Below are 15979 nucleotides of genomic sequence, written 5' to 3' on the forward strand. Positions count from 1 at the left end.
TGTAGGCACTTGCTACAATCATGGCTTCATTAAAACCGCAATGGCGTTCGTTACGATTTATGGAGGGTTACGTTAGGCTGATGATTGCATTGGGACGGGACATCTTTATAAATTACGAAAGATCAGTTCGTCAGTTAGTTTTATATTAAGATTTTTTTTTATTTTTAACTTATAATTTAGATTCATCACTCGCTTACATTTTCTGAATTGATAGGTATCGGCAAGACCATAAAATTACATCCCGATGTGGTTATTCAACTACTTTAAGTTAAGCAGTAACCAACAGCAATAAGCTTATATTTCAGCTCAGGATTTGATCTCACTTCAGAAGAATAGGAAACAATTCTAAGGGTAGTGTAGTGCTAATAATAACTTCTAAAGTAAGTTCAAAGATTACATTTTAATTGTACTACTATTACTATTTCATACAATTTTAATACTGTAATCTCTGTATATCTGATGTATGCGATTTGAAAAAGCCTAGTCTATAAGAACCTATTAACCAATAAATTTTGTATTAAGCAATGAACTTTGGCTATTTTCTTTACATTTCCAAGGATAAGCAAGATTAAATAAATGAACTACAAAGTGATGGGAATGTATATATAGAAATTATACTATTAAATACAAAAGAAAAAAGATCCACTAGGTTTTTTCAACATATCGAAAGTTTTAGATCGTTCGTTCTAGTAATAAAAGGAAGTTAACGGATACATTGTCATGCAGGTCAGCTTGAATTAGAAATCGGGAAACCCTGAGATCAGGTAGGATTCAGCCTTCTTATAGAACACGATAGATTCTAGAACGACTCAGCAGGATGCTCCCAGAATCTCGTATGTTTGTCTTTGTCAGAGGAATAAACGGCTTTTCTCATCCAACAGATCGAACAGACATTTTGCCATTCATTCTGTGGCTAAAAAAGATCAACGTAAACTAAAGGAGAAGAGATCCTGGACCTTGAAGAAAGGGAATTATTAGTTCCATCATCCATGGGTTGGAGCAAAAAGCTTTTAGGCAACAGTGCCATGATCTACAGTGTACCTGACTCCTCCGCAAGTTAGTGGAAGTAGCATAGGACTGTTTATACTTCGAGGGTTTGCAGAACTGTTCTTTGCTAGAACATTGATTTTCATAATTATTGTTATTATTAATAAATAATATTGGATATTTACTAATCAATAATATAATTTTGTTTGTTTTTCAGTGCCAATTTCATTGGTGTATTAATTATGTTACGATAATTACGAGCGAGTTGTAGACAATGATTTCTCGAAGACACTTTTCCAATTGTTGCTGCAGTAATGTAGCAAATAAGGAATCTGTAAGTAATTAGAATTCTGGTTAATTATAATTGATGCTAATGATGGCAATTCTACAATACATTCGCCTTAACATACACCGTTCTATTGAGAGTAAAATACAAGATGAACTTGTATGTTAAGGGAAATGTAATGCCATGTTTATCGTTTGTGTTGAGGCTGGAAATAAAACATTTTAAAAGGAAGTAAAATGAGATTAGTGATGACAAAAGTAACAATTTTTTTTTAACTGTTTGATGTTTTAAATAATCAATAAAGCAAAGCTAGTTAATTTTTTAAAATGGGGTTTGATTCGAAATGTAGAATTATAACGTTTGAGTTTATTCGAACGCATGTTTCAACGATGGATTTTCATCCTTTGTCTGAGGTTTCATCAGTTTGATGTAGAGTATTTTAATGGAGTATGGACCTCTAAAGGAAGAAATACGAAACCGGCCGGAAACATGCGTGCTACACCGGATAAAATCAGCGTTATTATCTAGCAGACCCGAACCACATTTTCATTTTTCACTACGAGAACTTCTTTTACTTTCCTTTACTGACTAGATTTTCCGAGATTTGATTTTTCACCGGAAATCATCACTCATCAAAAGAGTTATTACAAATTATCTTGTGTGTATATCTGTCTGATCTACTGTAATAGATCGTTTAATAATATTCCATTTTCTAGTTAGGCAGCCATTTTTTTGCGAAAAACTTGAGATTAGTTTGTGTCACACCTTATACTGACCACCATATGTATCTACTAGTCTTGAAATAGCAAAAGTCGAGTACATGTGGCGGCTGGCTATAAGATAAGTCGCTCTTCATTTTAATATCTTGCTTGAAGTAAATGGCGTATGTATCCCTTTCTTTAAGTATTAAGTCCACTTCCTTGCAAGACACTATTGCCCTACACGTCCCGTACTTCTGAATGATTGCAGAAGTATCAAAGAGTGTAAGGTAATAGATCCTTGTCTGTACTGGAAATCCTTTGCTCAAGTTTCTCTTTGCAAAAAAAGAAAGTTTTAATGCCTTAACATCTGTTGCTAGTTCTGTAAGACTATTTTTCCCAATCATCCCGTACAGCTTATCTCTTTAAAAGTGGCACAGAAATAATGGGAAAAATAGATAATACAAATCGATGTTTGACACATCATTTTCGGGACTTCCTGGTAGAATTAACACATCATCTTCGTAAACCACATAGAAATAAAACTACATAAGAGTAAAGACGTTAGGAGCCGTCACAATATCATTTCGTCTCCAGTTACTTGCTTTTACGTTACACTAAGTAAAATATTTCGGTGCAAATTTATACATATAATATATAATTATAAACATAATCTTAAGATAGTTTATTTATTTATAGAAATAAAACTGTTTACATAAGAGTAAAGACGTTCGGAGCCGTCACAATATCATTTTGTCTCCAATTACTTGCTTTTACGTTACACTAAGTAAAATATTTCGGTGCAAATTTGTATATATAAACTTATAAACATAATCTTAAGATAGTTTATTTATTTATGGACAAAAGTATAATTTCTTACATCAGTAAAATTACATACAATTGACCAAAACCAAAAAATATAAACAAAATTTGATGAAATACTCTTTAAGTTCTAATATTATTTAGAAAACTAATAAATCAATAAAATATAATATTATATAATATTTTAAAAAACTAAATGAAAGTAAAAAATTTCTATTGTTAATATTCACACGTCATTACATTCTACATTCTCGTAATTCGAATTTTCTTCACCTTTGATTTTAGTAACAAATTTGTCCACCAGATTAATAGTCTACACAAGAGATTGGATCACCGTATATTTCAGGAAAAAAGGTTAAAAAGTAAATCAACAACTCACCTTCTTTTTTGGCAGGAGTATTACTTCAACAAATTTTCCTGTAAAACTGCTAAAAAGTAAGATTATAGATCTATGTGTAAAATTAATGCTAAATTTAATTTTTAAAAAACCGTAGAAGTGGTTGTCGAGAAAATCTAGATTGAAAAATCTGTTCATTAAATTGTTTTTTTCTCCAAATCTGAAAATTTAGTACTAGATTTGATTCTGATTATTATTTTTATTATTTCAGGTTAGAAGGTAAGTAAAAAAAATACATAAATAACACTTCAAGGGGAACCTAACTGTAGGTTCATTCACTTAGGAGTGCTCTTAATCGATTTTTACTTGTTGCAAAAACACTAATTTCATCATTTGGTGAGTTTTCGATTTTGAATTATAGTGTACATAAACACTAGGTTATCATTTTTGTAAAATCCATTTTTTACGAACTCCCCGAAACCTTCAAACAAAAATATTTCCGGTAAAAACGTAGATTCGAAACTTTGCTCGATTTCAGTACCTTCTCAATCTCTCTTACTTCATATAGTTGTGTAAGTGAATGCTTAAAAGTTTTATTCTGTATGAGTAAAATACTTAAAAAAAGGGGGTTCAAGCGATGTTCTTCAAAATCGGAATTTTAATCAACTATTCTATCGATTATTTAATCAAATAGGAAGAACGATTCAACGCGTTTTAATTAATTTTAGTTGAAAGCCTGCCTTCATCATTGCTCTAGAATTAATAATTCTGATTAAAAAAAAGATTAAACCAAATTATAGTATTCGCAGTTATAAAAGCAAATTATAAAAGTTTCAAGTTAATGAATGGATAATTTATTTTTTCCGATTTTCGTAAAGATGGCTTCATCGATTTTCTTGAAAACGTTTTACTCATTGTACTATTGGTTGTCTACAACTTTATTTGAGAAATTTTACCAGGACTTAGGAAGCTTTTGAAAAATGGAGAGGATATACTTCCGTCTAAAACCAATCCAGTATAAATAAGCGATTCAGTATTTTTTTGTATTAATAAAGGGTGTTTTATGACTTTTAAAAAAATTGTCTTCCAAACAGGGACTACCGTAGATTAATTTTTTCAAATATTCCTTTTTACGATTTTTTAAATCAAAAGTTTTTTTTTAACCTTTTCGTTTTGAGCATTTAATAGACGCTTAGCTACAAAAATTGATTTTATTTTCCCTATTCCCGAATAAAATTCCTAGTTAAGAAACTAATTGAAATTTATTTTTTTAGGGAACAATTAGACGAACTCTCACGCTAAAGAAAAACAAAGCTCCAACAGGACTACCACTTAGAACGTTTACATAGACGCTTCAGATTTCACTTAATATAAATTTGAACGTAGAACAATGAAATTAATGGGAAATGAATAAAATCAAATGTAAGTACACTTACCCATTCCTAGATCGCACAGCTATTCTAAACACGTTTGAATTTGTTACAACAACTGACTGAAAATTTTTTTTAGAAATCTTCTTTTTATACCTAGACCTAAAGAATAGCATTAACCTAACGGTTTTAAGAGGGTTGCCCACCACTTAGGGGGTTTTGGGTACTAAAAACTTCCATTTTTTAAAGTAATATATTTGAAATGGTGTAGGATAAATTTTACTCCAACATGGTTTACTTGAAAATTCTTTAAGAAATCATTTTGCATTAACGAAAATATGGCCAAAAATGTGTGATTTTATTTAATTATTTTATTCGAACTTGATTTATTTAAGGAATCATTGTGTAACATTCTTAAATTTATAATTATAATAAAGAGTGGTGTTTCTTAGCTTATAAGTTTAAAATCCGGAAATAACTTTTGATTTGCTACAAAACGAACGAAAGTTACTTCAAATTTGAATGTGTCCTTAGAATCTTAATTAATAAAACAGAAATCTCATATAATTTTAAACTTAAATGATACGTTAGAGGGTGGCTGTTCTGCCCTCATGCCCTTTATATACCTTAAAATATTTTAAAATCCTTCCAGTACTTTCGGTCTTCAAATTTCGCAATTCCAGGAGCCTTTAACCCTTTTTATTGTACGCTAGTGATAAATTTTAGTATTAGTACATAATACTGAAATTGACCCTTCTTCCATGTACATGTGTAAAATTAAAGTAAATTGTAGATATTATTTTTGACCAAAAAAAAAAAGTAAAAAACCTCCAATAAAGTGCTATTTCCTGTTCTAGAATTTTGATTGTAAAATTTATTTCCGGATACTCTTTCGTAAATCGTTTTTCTGCTAATATTCACTTAGAATCATTTTCTAAAAAACCATTTTTCCTTACTTTCAAGACCTTAAAAATGTGCCTTTCCTTTGAGAAAAGTCTATGTAGACAATTTGATGTGATTACAATACTTCTCTTTCGTAAGAGATAGGAATAAATCCAAAATAAATGCCCTATGTACAAATATATGTTCTCTAATCCTTGGCTTTCTCTTGAAATTTTTTTTTTTAATCGTAATTAAATAATTTTATAATTTTAATGATGTATTTACTTTATTTTCTTTTATTTATTTTTTTATTAAAATTAATATTATTTAATTTATCTTATTTATTCAGTACATAAAAGGCAACAAATTCATGAAAAAAATGTTACATATTGAAATATTGAAGCTTCTTGCCATCTAGTGCATTTTGTGGGAACTATACCCACATCAGACATGACGAGAAACTATTCACATTACAGATTAGAGAGACCATTTTTTTAAATATGTAATTCGATAAGCTACACGTTTTTTTGCATTTCTTATGTTTTTATTATTTTTTTTTAATTAAAAGTAAATTAAAAATATTCTGATATTTGTGTTGAAGAAAAATTTGAATGAATACGAACAAGAAATGTGAAGGCTTGTCTTTAACAAAAGTTTTGAAAAAAAAAAAAAAAAAATGCCAAGATAAAGTCGTGCGAGTGTTCATGCCACATCCGCTTTGTAATTTTACGTTTCCTGTCTCAAGTGGTGAACTTTTTTTGCCAAACTACCTGACTCTTTTTTATTACCATGAATACACAAAGTTGTAACTGTGTCCAAAATTATTGCTGGGATTTAGTTAGCAGGTAGCAGATTTACAAATAAGGGCCTTGTTTTATTGTGGTAGTACGAGGATATATATATATTTTTTTTTCAAAATAAATTATTGGACCTAGTAGTGTTTTTTTATTGAGTTCAATTCTCAATACATATTTAAGTAAATGTTTACTTAAACTTAGGGCAGTTACGTGTGAAAAATAATAAACTACTTAACTAGCGTAATTTACGAATAGGAAATAATGATTTCGTCAGGGAAATCGCTAAACATCTCTGGCAATCCTCTTGAAATCAATTTCAGAAAAAAGTTACGAACATAACTGATGACTAGTTACCATAAAAAAGCTCAATGAAATATTTTCACTTCCATTTCATAATTTTTACGTTCTCTTTGAAAAGCTAAAAAAGATATAGTAATCATGAAGATTTTCGACATGGAAATGCGCGCTCTGAGGTCCACTGAATCCGGAAGATCTCTTTCAATGTGATTGGACTCTCATCCTCTCCTCTCAGTGTATGTTTCCACTGCAACGCAAAATCGATAATCGCCGTAAGTTAAAATTTGGTATTTAGCATTGGTCTTCGTAGCCATCTGAAAGCCCAATACTGAACTATGTGATTCGTTAATAGTTTTTCTGACCTATAGGCCTTTAAAGTGATTTACAAAAGACTTCTACAGTTTGTTTATTAAATATTTGGAGCACTTTCTCAGAGTTTATTTCAAATAATAATTACAAGCCTCTAGTTTGATTATTGAATTAACTTTACATATATTTACAGTTCTTTCTATTTATTAGAATAAATTTTATTAGTTTACAATTACATATTTAAAATTTCGTTTATTTGAACAAGAATAATGAACTTACAATTGATTTTTTTTTTTTCAGCTAGCCTCGTTTAAGTTGTTCTAGAAGAAAAACTCGAAGTACGATTAGTAACAATGTTAAAACCTCTATATACATTATAAAATACAAAAGTTAAAATTATTGTTATACCAAAACCGATTCCACAAACAATTCCAATCATTTGAATGTGACCTAGATTCCTGAAGTTGATGATATTTTCAAATGAGGATTTGCCAGCATAATATGGTATGATTATATTATGATAGTTTGTGGTTATAGTTGACTTGGTAGGGCGAATTTTAAATTGTACACACGTAGAAGAGAGATTCAATGTTTCTTCATTCTCTTCTCCATAATTTTTATCCCATGTTAGTTCATTATTTTTGTATTCCCCTACCTGAAAATTGTATTTTTTTTTAAATTCCCAATTGATTGTTGAACAGAAGACTTTAAAATATTAGGAGGACAGTTAATATTTTTTGAAAATATGTAATGAGAGCGCCTGGACCACTTGAATTTAGCGAACGTTGGTTGTCGTTGTACCAGATGAATGGTTAGTCTTGATAGCTGAAAGACTCTTGCTTTCCTGTGCCTTCTCTGAAAAGTCTGAGTTGTTATCTGGAATAATATACCTTTAAAATAATCTACCTCTAATTCGGAGGACCGTTCTCCAGAATAGTTAGCAAGCATAGTGATGGATAGGGGTAAGTTAGTGCTAAAATAGTTAGTAAACTGGTAACTAAGTAATTTCGGTTAAGCTATAAGGATGGCAGGAATATGGAGTACTGATCCATCCATTAGTTGTAAGTTTGTATGTAAATAGTTTGTATATAGTAGAGGGATGAATGTGTGAAGCGAATGTATTTATAAGTAAGAATGGAGATTGAGTGATATTCTAGTGATAAGCACCTAGACGATGCTGGCTGTATGGCGAAAGCCAATGTCAAAAAAGAAAACAAAAAAACTAAGCAATTTTGTCATTGTAATGTCCCTGGAAATACAGTTTAGAAGTTCCTTGAACAAGAAAAAAAAAAAACAAGTTTTTAGCGCATACATTAAGATAAGATAGGCCAGGAATCAGGCTGCTGATTTGCTGGTGATTGGAAATAGCAGAAGGTTACAGCGGGTCTCAAGCTTTAAATACGTTGGATTTCATTGCAGAGTGTACGGCTTCTGTGCTCAACAAATCAGAGAACGGAATGAGAATTGAGGCTACAACAATTTACTATTCTGTCAAAAATGGTTTTCTAAATTACAGGAAACTGTTGAAACTGAAGACTTTTCGTCTGTAAAATTGGCATTTTCCATAAATTCGGCCTAAACTTACTCATCGTAATCCTGCATTCTTACGAAGTACGAAGAGGGAAAAAAATCCATAGGAGGGAGAGTTAGAAACATCACCATAAGGGCTTTGAACTTAAAGCCAAGAGGAATGGAAGAATGTAGTATGCAGGACTATTTTGAATGAATCCTTCAGGCATCATGCAATCTAGTTCGAATGAGGGTAGGTAATAATAAATAATTCAAAAGCGTAAAGGGAGGTTGGAGTCTGCAATCGAAGCGAACAGTCCTTACTTTATAATCTTAAACATATATCACACCAAAAAAGTATATTGTTAATTATTCAAAACCAAAAATCCGTATAAGGTTTTCTAATATTTTTGCGATCTACATAATTTTCTTCTTACCTTAATCAGTCCATCCTCCAAACTGAAGATTACAAATGTCACATTGATGTCCATATTAAATGTTATAATTTTATTTCTGTTTACGCTTTGTGGTGACTGAATTTGAGAAGATGCTTTACTAAGCAATAGATTCCATTCTAGACGTGAAATATATTTCAGTTTCTGACATAATCCTTTTACATTTTCTTGATGACATTTCATATAGTACGCTGTTCGAATATTAGATGAATACAATAGTAATCCGTATTGCAATAAATTGATTGTCCAGTCTTGATGGAATCCTTGCCTCTGTATTTAATCAATAATAAATCTTAGTTAATCATAAGTTTTTTTTATTAATTTCAGGAAGAAATTGCAATGTCAGATTTTCTGACCGCTTTAGCCGCCTCCACTTTCAGGTACCACGCTCTCTTAATATGGCAAAAAGGATGATAACTGCCGGGAGTTTAAGCACAAAAGAAAACTTTGCACTCGTGATAAAACTTGGTACTAATAGAGGATCTTATTTTGCTGAGCTTCCCAAATTGCGAACCATTGTGGGTGCCTTTTTTCGGCTTAAGATCGTGTATGAACGCACATCTGTACACGATAGGGATAGTGAAATCGCCTTCAGCTGAGTAATGATAATGGCGTCGATACTATAGTAACGGACCACTAAGGTAGATTTCCAGTCTTTAAGGTAGCCTTTAGACATGGACGGAGAGAAATTGTACAGAAAGAGTGGACATGTGGCGTTATTGTCTATCGCACGGCGTAGTTAAAAAGAAAATCTGCAAATTAGAATTGAATATGACTCAAGTGTTGAGAGTTTGAAAGAAAATTATATGTTATGACCTTGGGAATGTAATAAGAGGATGTCGTGTGAGTATGACACCAGTTTCTTCTTCCTAAAATGACGACATATATGACAGAATCAAATCTTAGTGAATACTTACCGGGTCACAGATCATTCGATCGCTTGAAGTATTCTTGCCACAATTACTATCCATATAGTCTGAAATTTCTTTCACAAGAAGTGAATCATAAGCTTCATTCAGGTCTTCAATCGGTAATGAACTAATTAATTTAATTAAAAATTGAAATAATTAAAAAGGTAATTAATACGATATATTACAATTATGTGTTAAACCATTATTATAACCTTAGCAATTGTATAAGGTAAACATTGTTTATATTTTCAGGCCATGTTATGAATCCTGCTCTACCGAGAGATATTAATATAGTTTTATTCACCTGTTTCAGATTTTCTAAAACATTTTCTACCAAATATGGAGATTCGATTATGGCCAGAATTGATGAGAAATCTGTGAAAAAAATTTAAGATAAAATTTAGAAATAATTTGGGTGAGATATTTTGAATATTTAGAGATTTTTTTGTTTTTTTAAATGAACGAAAGTAGCATTCGTTTGTTTACTACTTTAGTGTAATTTATGTTCTTTATCACTTAATAATATTAACAAGGATTTAATGAGTGTAAAATAAAAATAAAAAATCCTGAATTTGAAAGAAATGAGTTTTTCCCCGAGTTTTCTTTGATTTTCTCGAAAATCATATTCAGCGTATTTCAATTTCCCACTTGCTGCTATGCCCAAATTAAGCAATTTTATTTATTATTTATTAATTAATTTAAAAAAAAAAACGAAAAGTCTCTTTTGCCAACGTTAGATAAAGCCTTAATAAATTACTCTATAATATTTGTCGGAAATAACAATGCACATAGATTTATCAATTATATAAACAAGATAATCAAAGTGGTTGATTAAATCAAATCAATAATTTTTCAAGTAGAAATGTTTAAAAAAAAAAATTACCTTCTCCCAAGTTTTCTATAGTATGAAGTATATTTCCTTCATTAATAATATTTGGCTGTGAAAGACAGTATTTATTGCCAGATGAAGTTATTAACTTTTGTGCTTTCCACTTCGATAAATGGTTATCGTCCATAAGCAATAGTATTCTTTGGAGTCCTAATTTTGTTATTACTAATTCAATAACCTAAACACAAAAGAAGAGGATAATTGTTAATTTAATTCATTATTTGAACAACATTAAATTTTCCTACTGTTTATGTTTACAGTATGAAGAAAATTGCATTTCCATGCTGCATTTCTCAATTTCCATTTATTGTGCCTACTTTTGCAGAAGCTGGTTAAATTGAGGAAAAAAGAAAATTAAGTAAGAAAAAGTATTGTATAGTTTGTAAAGTTAGTATTGTATTGTATTGTAAAGTTTCATTAATTATTAATGAGATTCTCGTGGTTCATTTTATGATACTAAATATTTGATATCTGGATCTATTTTCGCAAAGAAATTACGAAGGTCTCCCCTTTTTTTAAAAAAAATATCAGAAGATTTCTCTGTTTGATGAAAAAAAAAAAAATAATAACAGCAATGAAGCCTGAATCTGTGTAACATAAGATGGGGAAAGTTTTCAGTTTTATTGTGATATTTTGTAGTTATCGTTGACATGGTAGGGCGAATTTTAAATTGTACACACGTTGAAGAGAGATTCAATGTTTCTTCATTCTCTTCTCCATAATTTTTCATCATTTTTATATTCCCTTACCTGATTGAAAATCATTTTATAGATTATCGAATTCAAAGTAGCCATTTGATATTCAGCCCATTGGTTTTTCACAACCAACATTGTCCCAATTGGATAAACCCCCATGAATGCTTTAATGCCTAATAGATTACCCGAACAGTTTCCAACTATTTTTGAAGTACAGCTGACTGAATTATTTATTTTTATTTTTTAAATTTTCTTAAAAATATAATTATTTTTTTTAAACTTTCTATTATCGTCGCACCATTGTTAGTTTTTAATTTTTTTTTTTTGCTGCATTTTTCCAGAACAATTCGTTTAAAGGGACTAGTGTAAGGGAAAAGCCTGTGGCTATATTTTCGCCTAAACGACCTGCGTAGCTAATATGTATTGTGGTTAGGGCCGGATTTTCCTATAGGCTAACTAGGCCTCAGCCTAGGACCTCAAGATCAAGAGGGGCCTACATTCAAATTGTTAGCAAAATTGAAATTATACTATTCTAAAAACAGTGAACACTAAAATACTGAACCGAAAATAAGGAGAAATTCTACGCATATGACTAATATGACAAACATAAAAATGTATTGGTTAAGATCACCGCGTTCGGCTCATTGGGCCTGTTCGTTTGTATGAAGGCCTCATGAGTGGAATAGCCTAGGGCCTCTTTTTATCTATATCCGGCCCTGATTTTGGTACTGAGTTTGATACCCAGTCTAGGCCTTGGATTTTATTTAATGGTTAATAAAAGAAATTTTACAGTAAAGTATGTTTGCTAGACGCCTCCTCCACAACACCTAATTGGTAGTTGGACGTTAAGCCCCGCCTGAAAAAATAGGCAATTACTTTATTTTCGTCTAAATTACCATTTCAGTATAAACGCATGACTCCCTTTGTTTCATATTAAAAAGGGCGTTTTGTTTTTCTTGATTTCCAATTCTAAAACTACCAGAAGAACCAGATTTCTAATGGGGATTTTCATTTCACTAAATTTTCTTGTAAATTTCTTATTTTTATCAAGATTTTTTATATTGATAATTCTTTCTGGGGAAAATTTCTTTAGGGCATTTTGAGGAGTGTTAAACTTGTTTCCTGTTAGTCATCAACTTGATAGTAAGTCGAGTGAGTGGTCGTACCAGATTTTTTTTTGCAAAAAAACAATTCAACCATAATTACCTTTGTATGAATATCTATTGGATATTTTGCTACATTATAAATATTATAATTTTTTGATATCCTTTCAGAAGAATATGGAAGGATATGTGGAATTTTGAATAGAGTTGAAATATCTTGTACAGCACGTAATGCACGAGGATTTTCTGGCCCTAAAAATCCTTAGAACAGTAAAAAAAAAAAAAAAAAATGCATAAATTATTTAGAATCTAATTAATGTAACAGTAAAAATAATAATAAATCATAATAGTAACGAAAAAATATACCAAGAAATAATGGTTGCTTCATACAAGTTTGTTTTGAAGCTACCAGAGCTTTCAGTGCAGCAATTTGAGCGCCTTCTCGTGTGGAACATGTATCAAATATCTGTAAAACTTTTTTTAAAAAAAGGAAGTTTTAGGATGCATTATTTCCTTCTGGCTAATTATTAGAAATAAAAATCTAATTTTAACCCATTTGCATCACTAGAGCGTATATGTGCGCTCATTTTGCCTATTTAGGCACGGATCACTAGCGCGCATATTATACCTGTGCATTTTGGGGATGCAGTCAATGAAAATTGGTTGATCAGATATGGTTTCAGGGTAAAATAATACGAAAGTTTAGAAAAAATGAACGGGCTGTTCATCCAACTGCAGTGAAGAGGCAATTACACCTACAAAACGCTGACTATTTTTTTTTTTTTGAGTACAGACAAGATCATTTCACGTTTTCAAGCAGAAATTAGCGGAAGAAATACTTAAAAATATATATATATATATATCAAAAATAAAGATACCACAAAAGAAAAGTAACATTTTTTAGACCATGTCTATCATTGCCTCGAAGATTTACCGGCCAATATTTTCCAACTCTTATCCAAACAACTTAATCGAAGAAAATTCGCAAACGTTGTGTAGTTTGTTCATCAGGAAAAAAAGAAAACATACATTTTTACCAATGTGATAATTGCCATGTGGCATTGTATTGACAATTTCAAGTCTTATCATGTTGTGCAAAATAATTAGATGTCGCGTCTTTTATTATTATTTTTAATCTATAAGGAAGTAAAAATTCTCCATTTTTGCAATATTGGTTCTTATTTTTCATGTTTTGAAACATTTTCAAGTAAATAGAATACAAAAAAAAATTTAGTGATAAGAACGAATTTTTCACTTTTCCATGTGATGCAAATGGGTCAACACTCTTTGTCTTTCTTATAGTTCTAAACCACAAATTTTCTACTAGTTCTGAACGTTTTAAGTAATATTTAATTCATTAGTAGGAATCTGTCCCGGCCTTCTCGTTCTCTCTCTCTCACACCCACATAATGTGCCAGTAATCGAATTTTTGGGACCTCAAAGGGTTACTGTGAAAACTTTAGGTAAAAAGCTTGCTCTATATCCACTAGTAACAAGCCAGTAAGCTTTCGTTCATTTAAGTTTTCAGTAATGTGATCAACTAGTCGTGCCAACTGTCCTGCAATAGAGTAACCTTCCGAAACCAAAACTGTTGATTAAGTTAATTAATTAAAGAAACCAGCAAGTATGGCTTACTGAGAAAATTCATGAAAAACTGAAATCTTACAGGAAAATTAGCTCATAGTATTATCAGAACTTTCGCCCGCTTTTCCATTTTAGGAAGATTTTCAAGTAAAAGTTGTAAATGTTTAACAAAGCGTCACAATACTTTTATGGTTTGACCGCAAAGCCACAATTTATTGTAGTCCGGAATGTAATTTTAGATTTTATGGAACAACAAGAGAAATTTATTGTAAAGTATGATAGCGTTCCGCCTTTGACAGACACTTGATCAGTTAGACGTAAGCCCTCAATGAAATACGCTTTTCATGTATGTAAATGTGTAATTTGAAATGTAATAAAGTGTAATGTGAAATTCAGAGGAACTCTCTGAAAACTAAAAAAAATTATTTTGTAAAGTATAATTTCTGATTGAGAGAAATTTTTTTACAAATCATGGTTGTGTTTATCTAAATTTTAAACTTCTTATTAGCATTAAGAGAACGCAAAAAAAATAACATACATGTTTTTAATTCACTTACCTAATTCAATTCCAATTGGTTTTAGTTCCAGATTTATCTGTTCTATAGTTGATTCCAATGTGGCTTGTTGTTGTAAACCATGATAGTTTACTAATTGACATTTTTCACCCGAATGCACATCTAATAATGCTGTTATTATAGGTTTTTGCAAAACTGAATCATAACATTTTCTCAAACATTGCACATTCTTGAAAGATAATAATCCAAAAATTGCTAGAAAAATATACAAAATGCAATTTAGAATTTAATTGTAACCTGCAGCTAATCAAGGACAGATAGCTCTAAATAAAATTAATGAGAAAATTTTTACTGTATGCTAATACAAAAATTTATATCTATTTTTAGTGGATTTTTTTACAACAAATATCACCTAATTTTAATAAAATCTTCATTATATTATGCGAGAACTGACAATATTAAAATGAACAAACGAAATAAAATACGGTTCAAACATTAAAAATATATATTTTAAATGGATTATAACTTCAAAGGTTTCAACAAATGTTTATATAACCAGTAGTTTGTACTTGCTCTGTGTATGACTTAATATATGAGTAGTCTATGTGAACAAAATTGCTAGGTGCTTTAACAACTACATGCAAGTAGATGATTGACGTCAACGGCTGTTTTACGATCGGTGTACCATGTTTTGGTGGGAGGTCTGACGTGATTTTAAGTACATAATTTATTAAACGGAAAAAATATTTTCATTTGTAAGTTCGGTAATCCAGCAGATTTTGTTGTTGTTGTTTGCAGATGTTGTTTTTTTCCCAGTTGATTTCTTGATCAAATAAAATCAGTAAGACATTAATTATTGTAGGTAGAGAATATATCCTCTTAATTGTATTTAGAGAAAAGAGTATTGGTGATTATCCAGTAGTCTTAACGCTTTGAAGATTCAGTCTCCAAATCTGGGTTCGCAGAGAATCCGAGGCTTGATGGTTACAAATTCTACCGTCCTAATTCTGAATAAAAATATTTTTAAAGGATGCTTGCAAAGATAATTGCGTACTTGATATATCAGAACTTGAGATTACTTGGTGATGCTGGTTTGGAGAATCGAAAGTTTATGCTGCCTGTTTTCATTGCTTGAATCACAACTTCAAGGAAAAATGTTTTTTTACATTTGTTTCGAATAGACATGCTGCATTAAAGCCACATCTGATTGATGCTGGGATGTTCCAAGAGACTGAAACAAGATTAACTTCTGTTAATGATGTTTTTTTTAAATAAAGCCTCATGGATATCTCATGTTACGGGAGGTAGACTTGTTGGCCTAATCAGGCACTCTTTCATAAGCTTGCGGTTGGTAATTTTTTTTTAAATTCGTGTATATTAAGCTTTTACACGTTGTGATAGCCTCATAGCTCTAATTTTTTTGGATGATCTTTAGGCGATTTATGAAAACATGATAACAAAAATTTGACACGATTAAGTACTTCATATTACAGGTAGTGAAAATAAAAGGTGAAAAGAGTAAGAGATAATATA

The 15979-nt window shown here is 30.7% G+C and overlaps 1 protein-coding gene and 1 long non-coding RNA gene across 15 annotated transcripts; one reads left to right on the plus strand and one right to left on the minus strand.

Annotated features, from left to right (window-relative positions):
• Positions 1-12: 12 nt before the first annotated feature.
• LOC141446516 (uncharacterized) lies at positions 13-14833 on the plus strand. 14 transcript variants are annotated; one of them, XR_012453765.1, is made up of 15 exons: positions 13-133; positions 215-380; positions 727-764; positions 882-1321; positions 3079-3228; positions 3402-3526; positions 4405-4552; positions 6598-6748; positions 7086-7289; positions 7487-7747; positions 8302-8547; positions 9077-9129; positions 9974-10075; positions 10810-10907; positions 12519-12609. It is a non-coding gene; the product is annotated as an uncharacterized lncRNA (long non-coding RNA). The 14 variants fall into 14 exon arrangements; XR_012453761.1 differs by lacking the exon at positions 7487-7747; XR_012453768.1 differs by lacking the exons at positions 8302-8547; positions 9077-9129.
• Positions 7096-15393, minus strand: LOC141446499 (uncharacterized). Its single transcript, XM_074113021.1, has 9 exons — positions 14859-15393; positions 14489-14701; positions 12714-12821; positions 12451-12608; positions 10544-10727; positions 9873-10035; positions 9667-9787; positions 8732-9019; positions 7096-7440 (listed from the first exon to the last, which is right to left on the minus strand). Exons 1-9 carry the CDS (start codon positions 14878-14880, stop codon positions 7096-7098), a joined length of 1602 nt encoding a protein of 533 aa, XP_073969122.1. The 5' UTR covers positions 14881-15393.
• Positions 15394-15979: the final 586 nt, after the last annotated feature.

This window comes from Rhodnius prolixus, unplaced genomic scaffold (genome assembly GCF_049639745.1).
Source record: "Rhodnius prolixus isolate KJV_2025 unplaced genomic scaffold, Rpr scaffold_7, whole genome shotgun sequence".
In the NCBI taxonomy this organism is placed as follows: domain Eukaryota; kingdom Metazoa; phylum Arthropoda; class Insecta; order Hemiptera; family Reduviidae; genus Rhodnius; species Rhodnius prolixus.

Excerpts from the sequence above, each read along its gene's own strand:
- LOC141446499 (XM_074113021.1), bottom strand. The coding sequence starts at position 14,880 with ATGAAGATTTTATTAAAATTAG. Across the intron at positions 12,609-12,713 it reads GAAGCAACCATTATTTCTTG|GATTTTTAGGGCCAGAAAAT; the intron begins GTATATTTTTTC and ends TACTGTTCTAAG. Across the intron at positions 9,788-9,872 it reads TACCTTATACAATTGCTAAG|TTCATTACCGATTGAAGACC; the intron begins GTTATAATAATG and ends TAAATTAATTAG.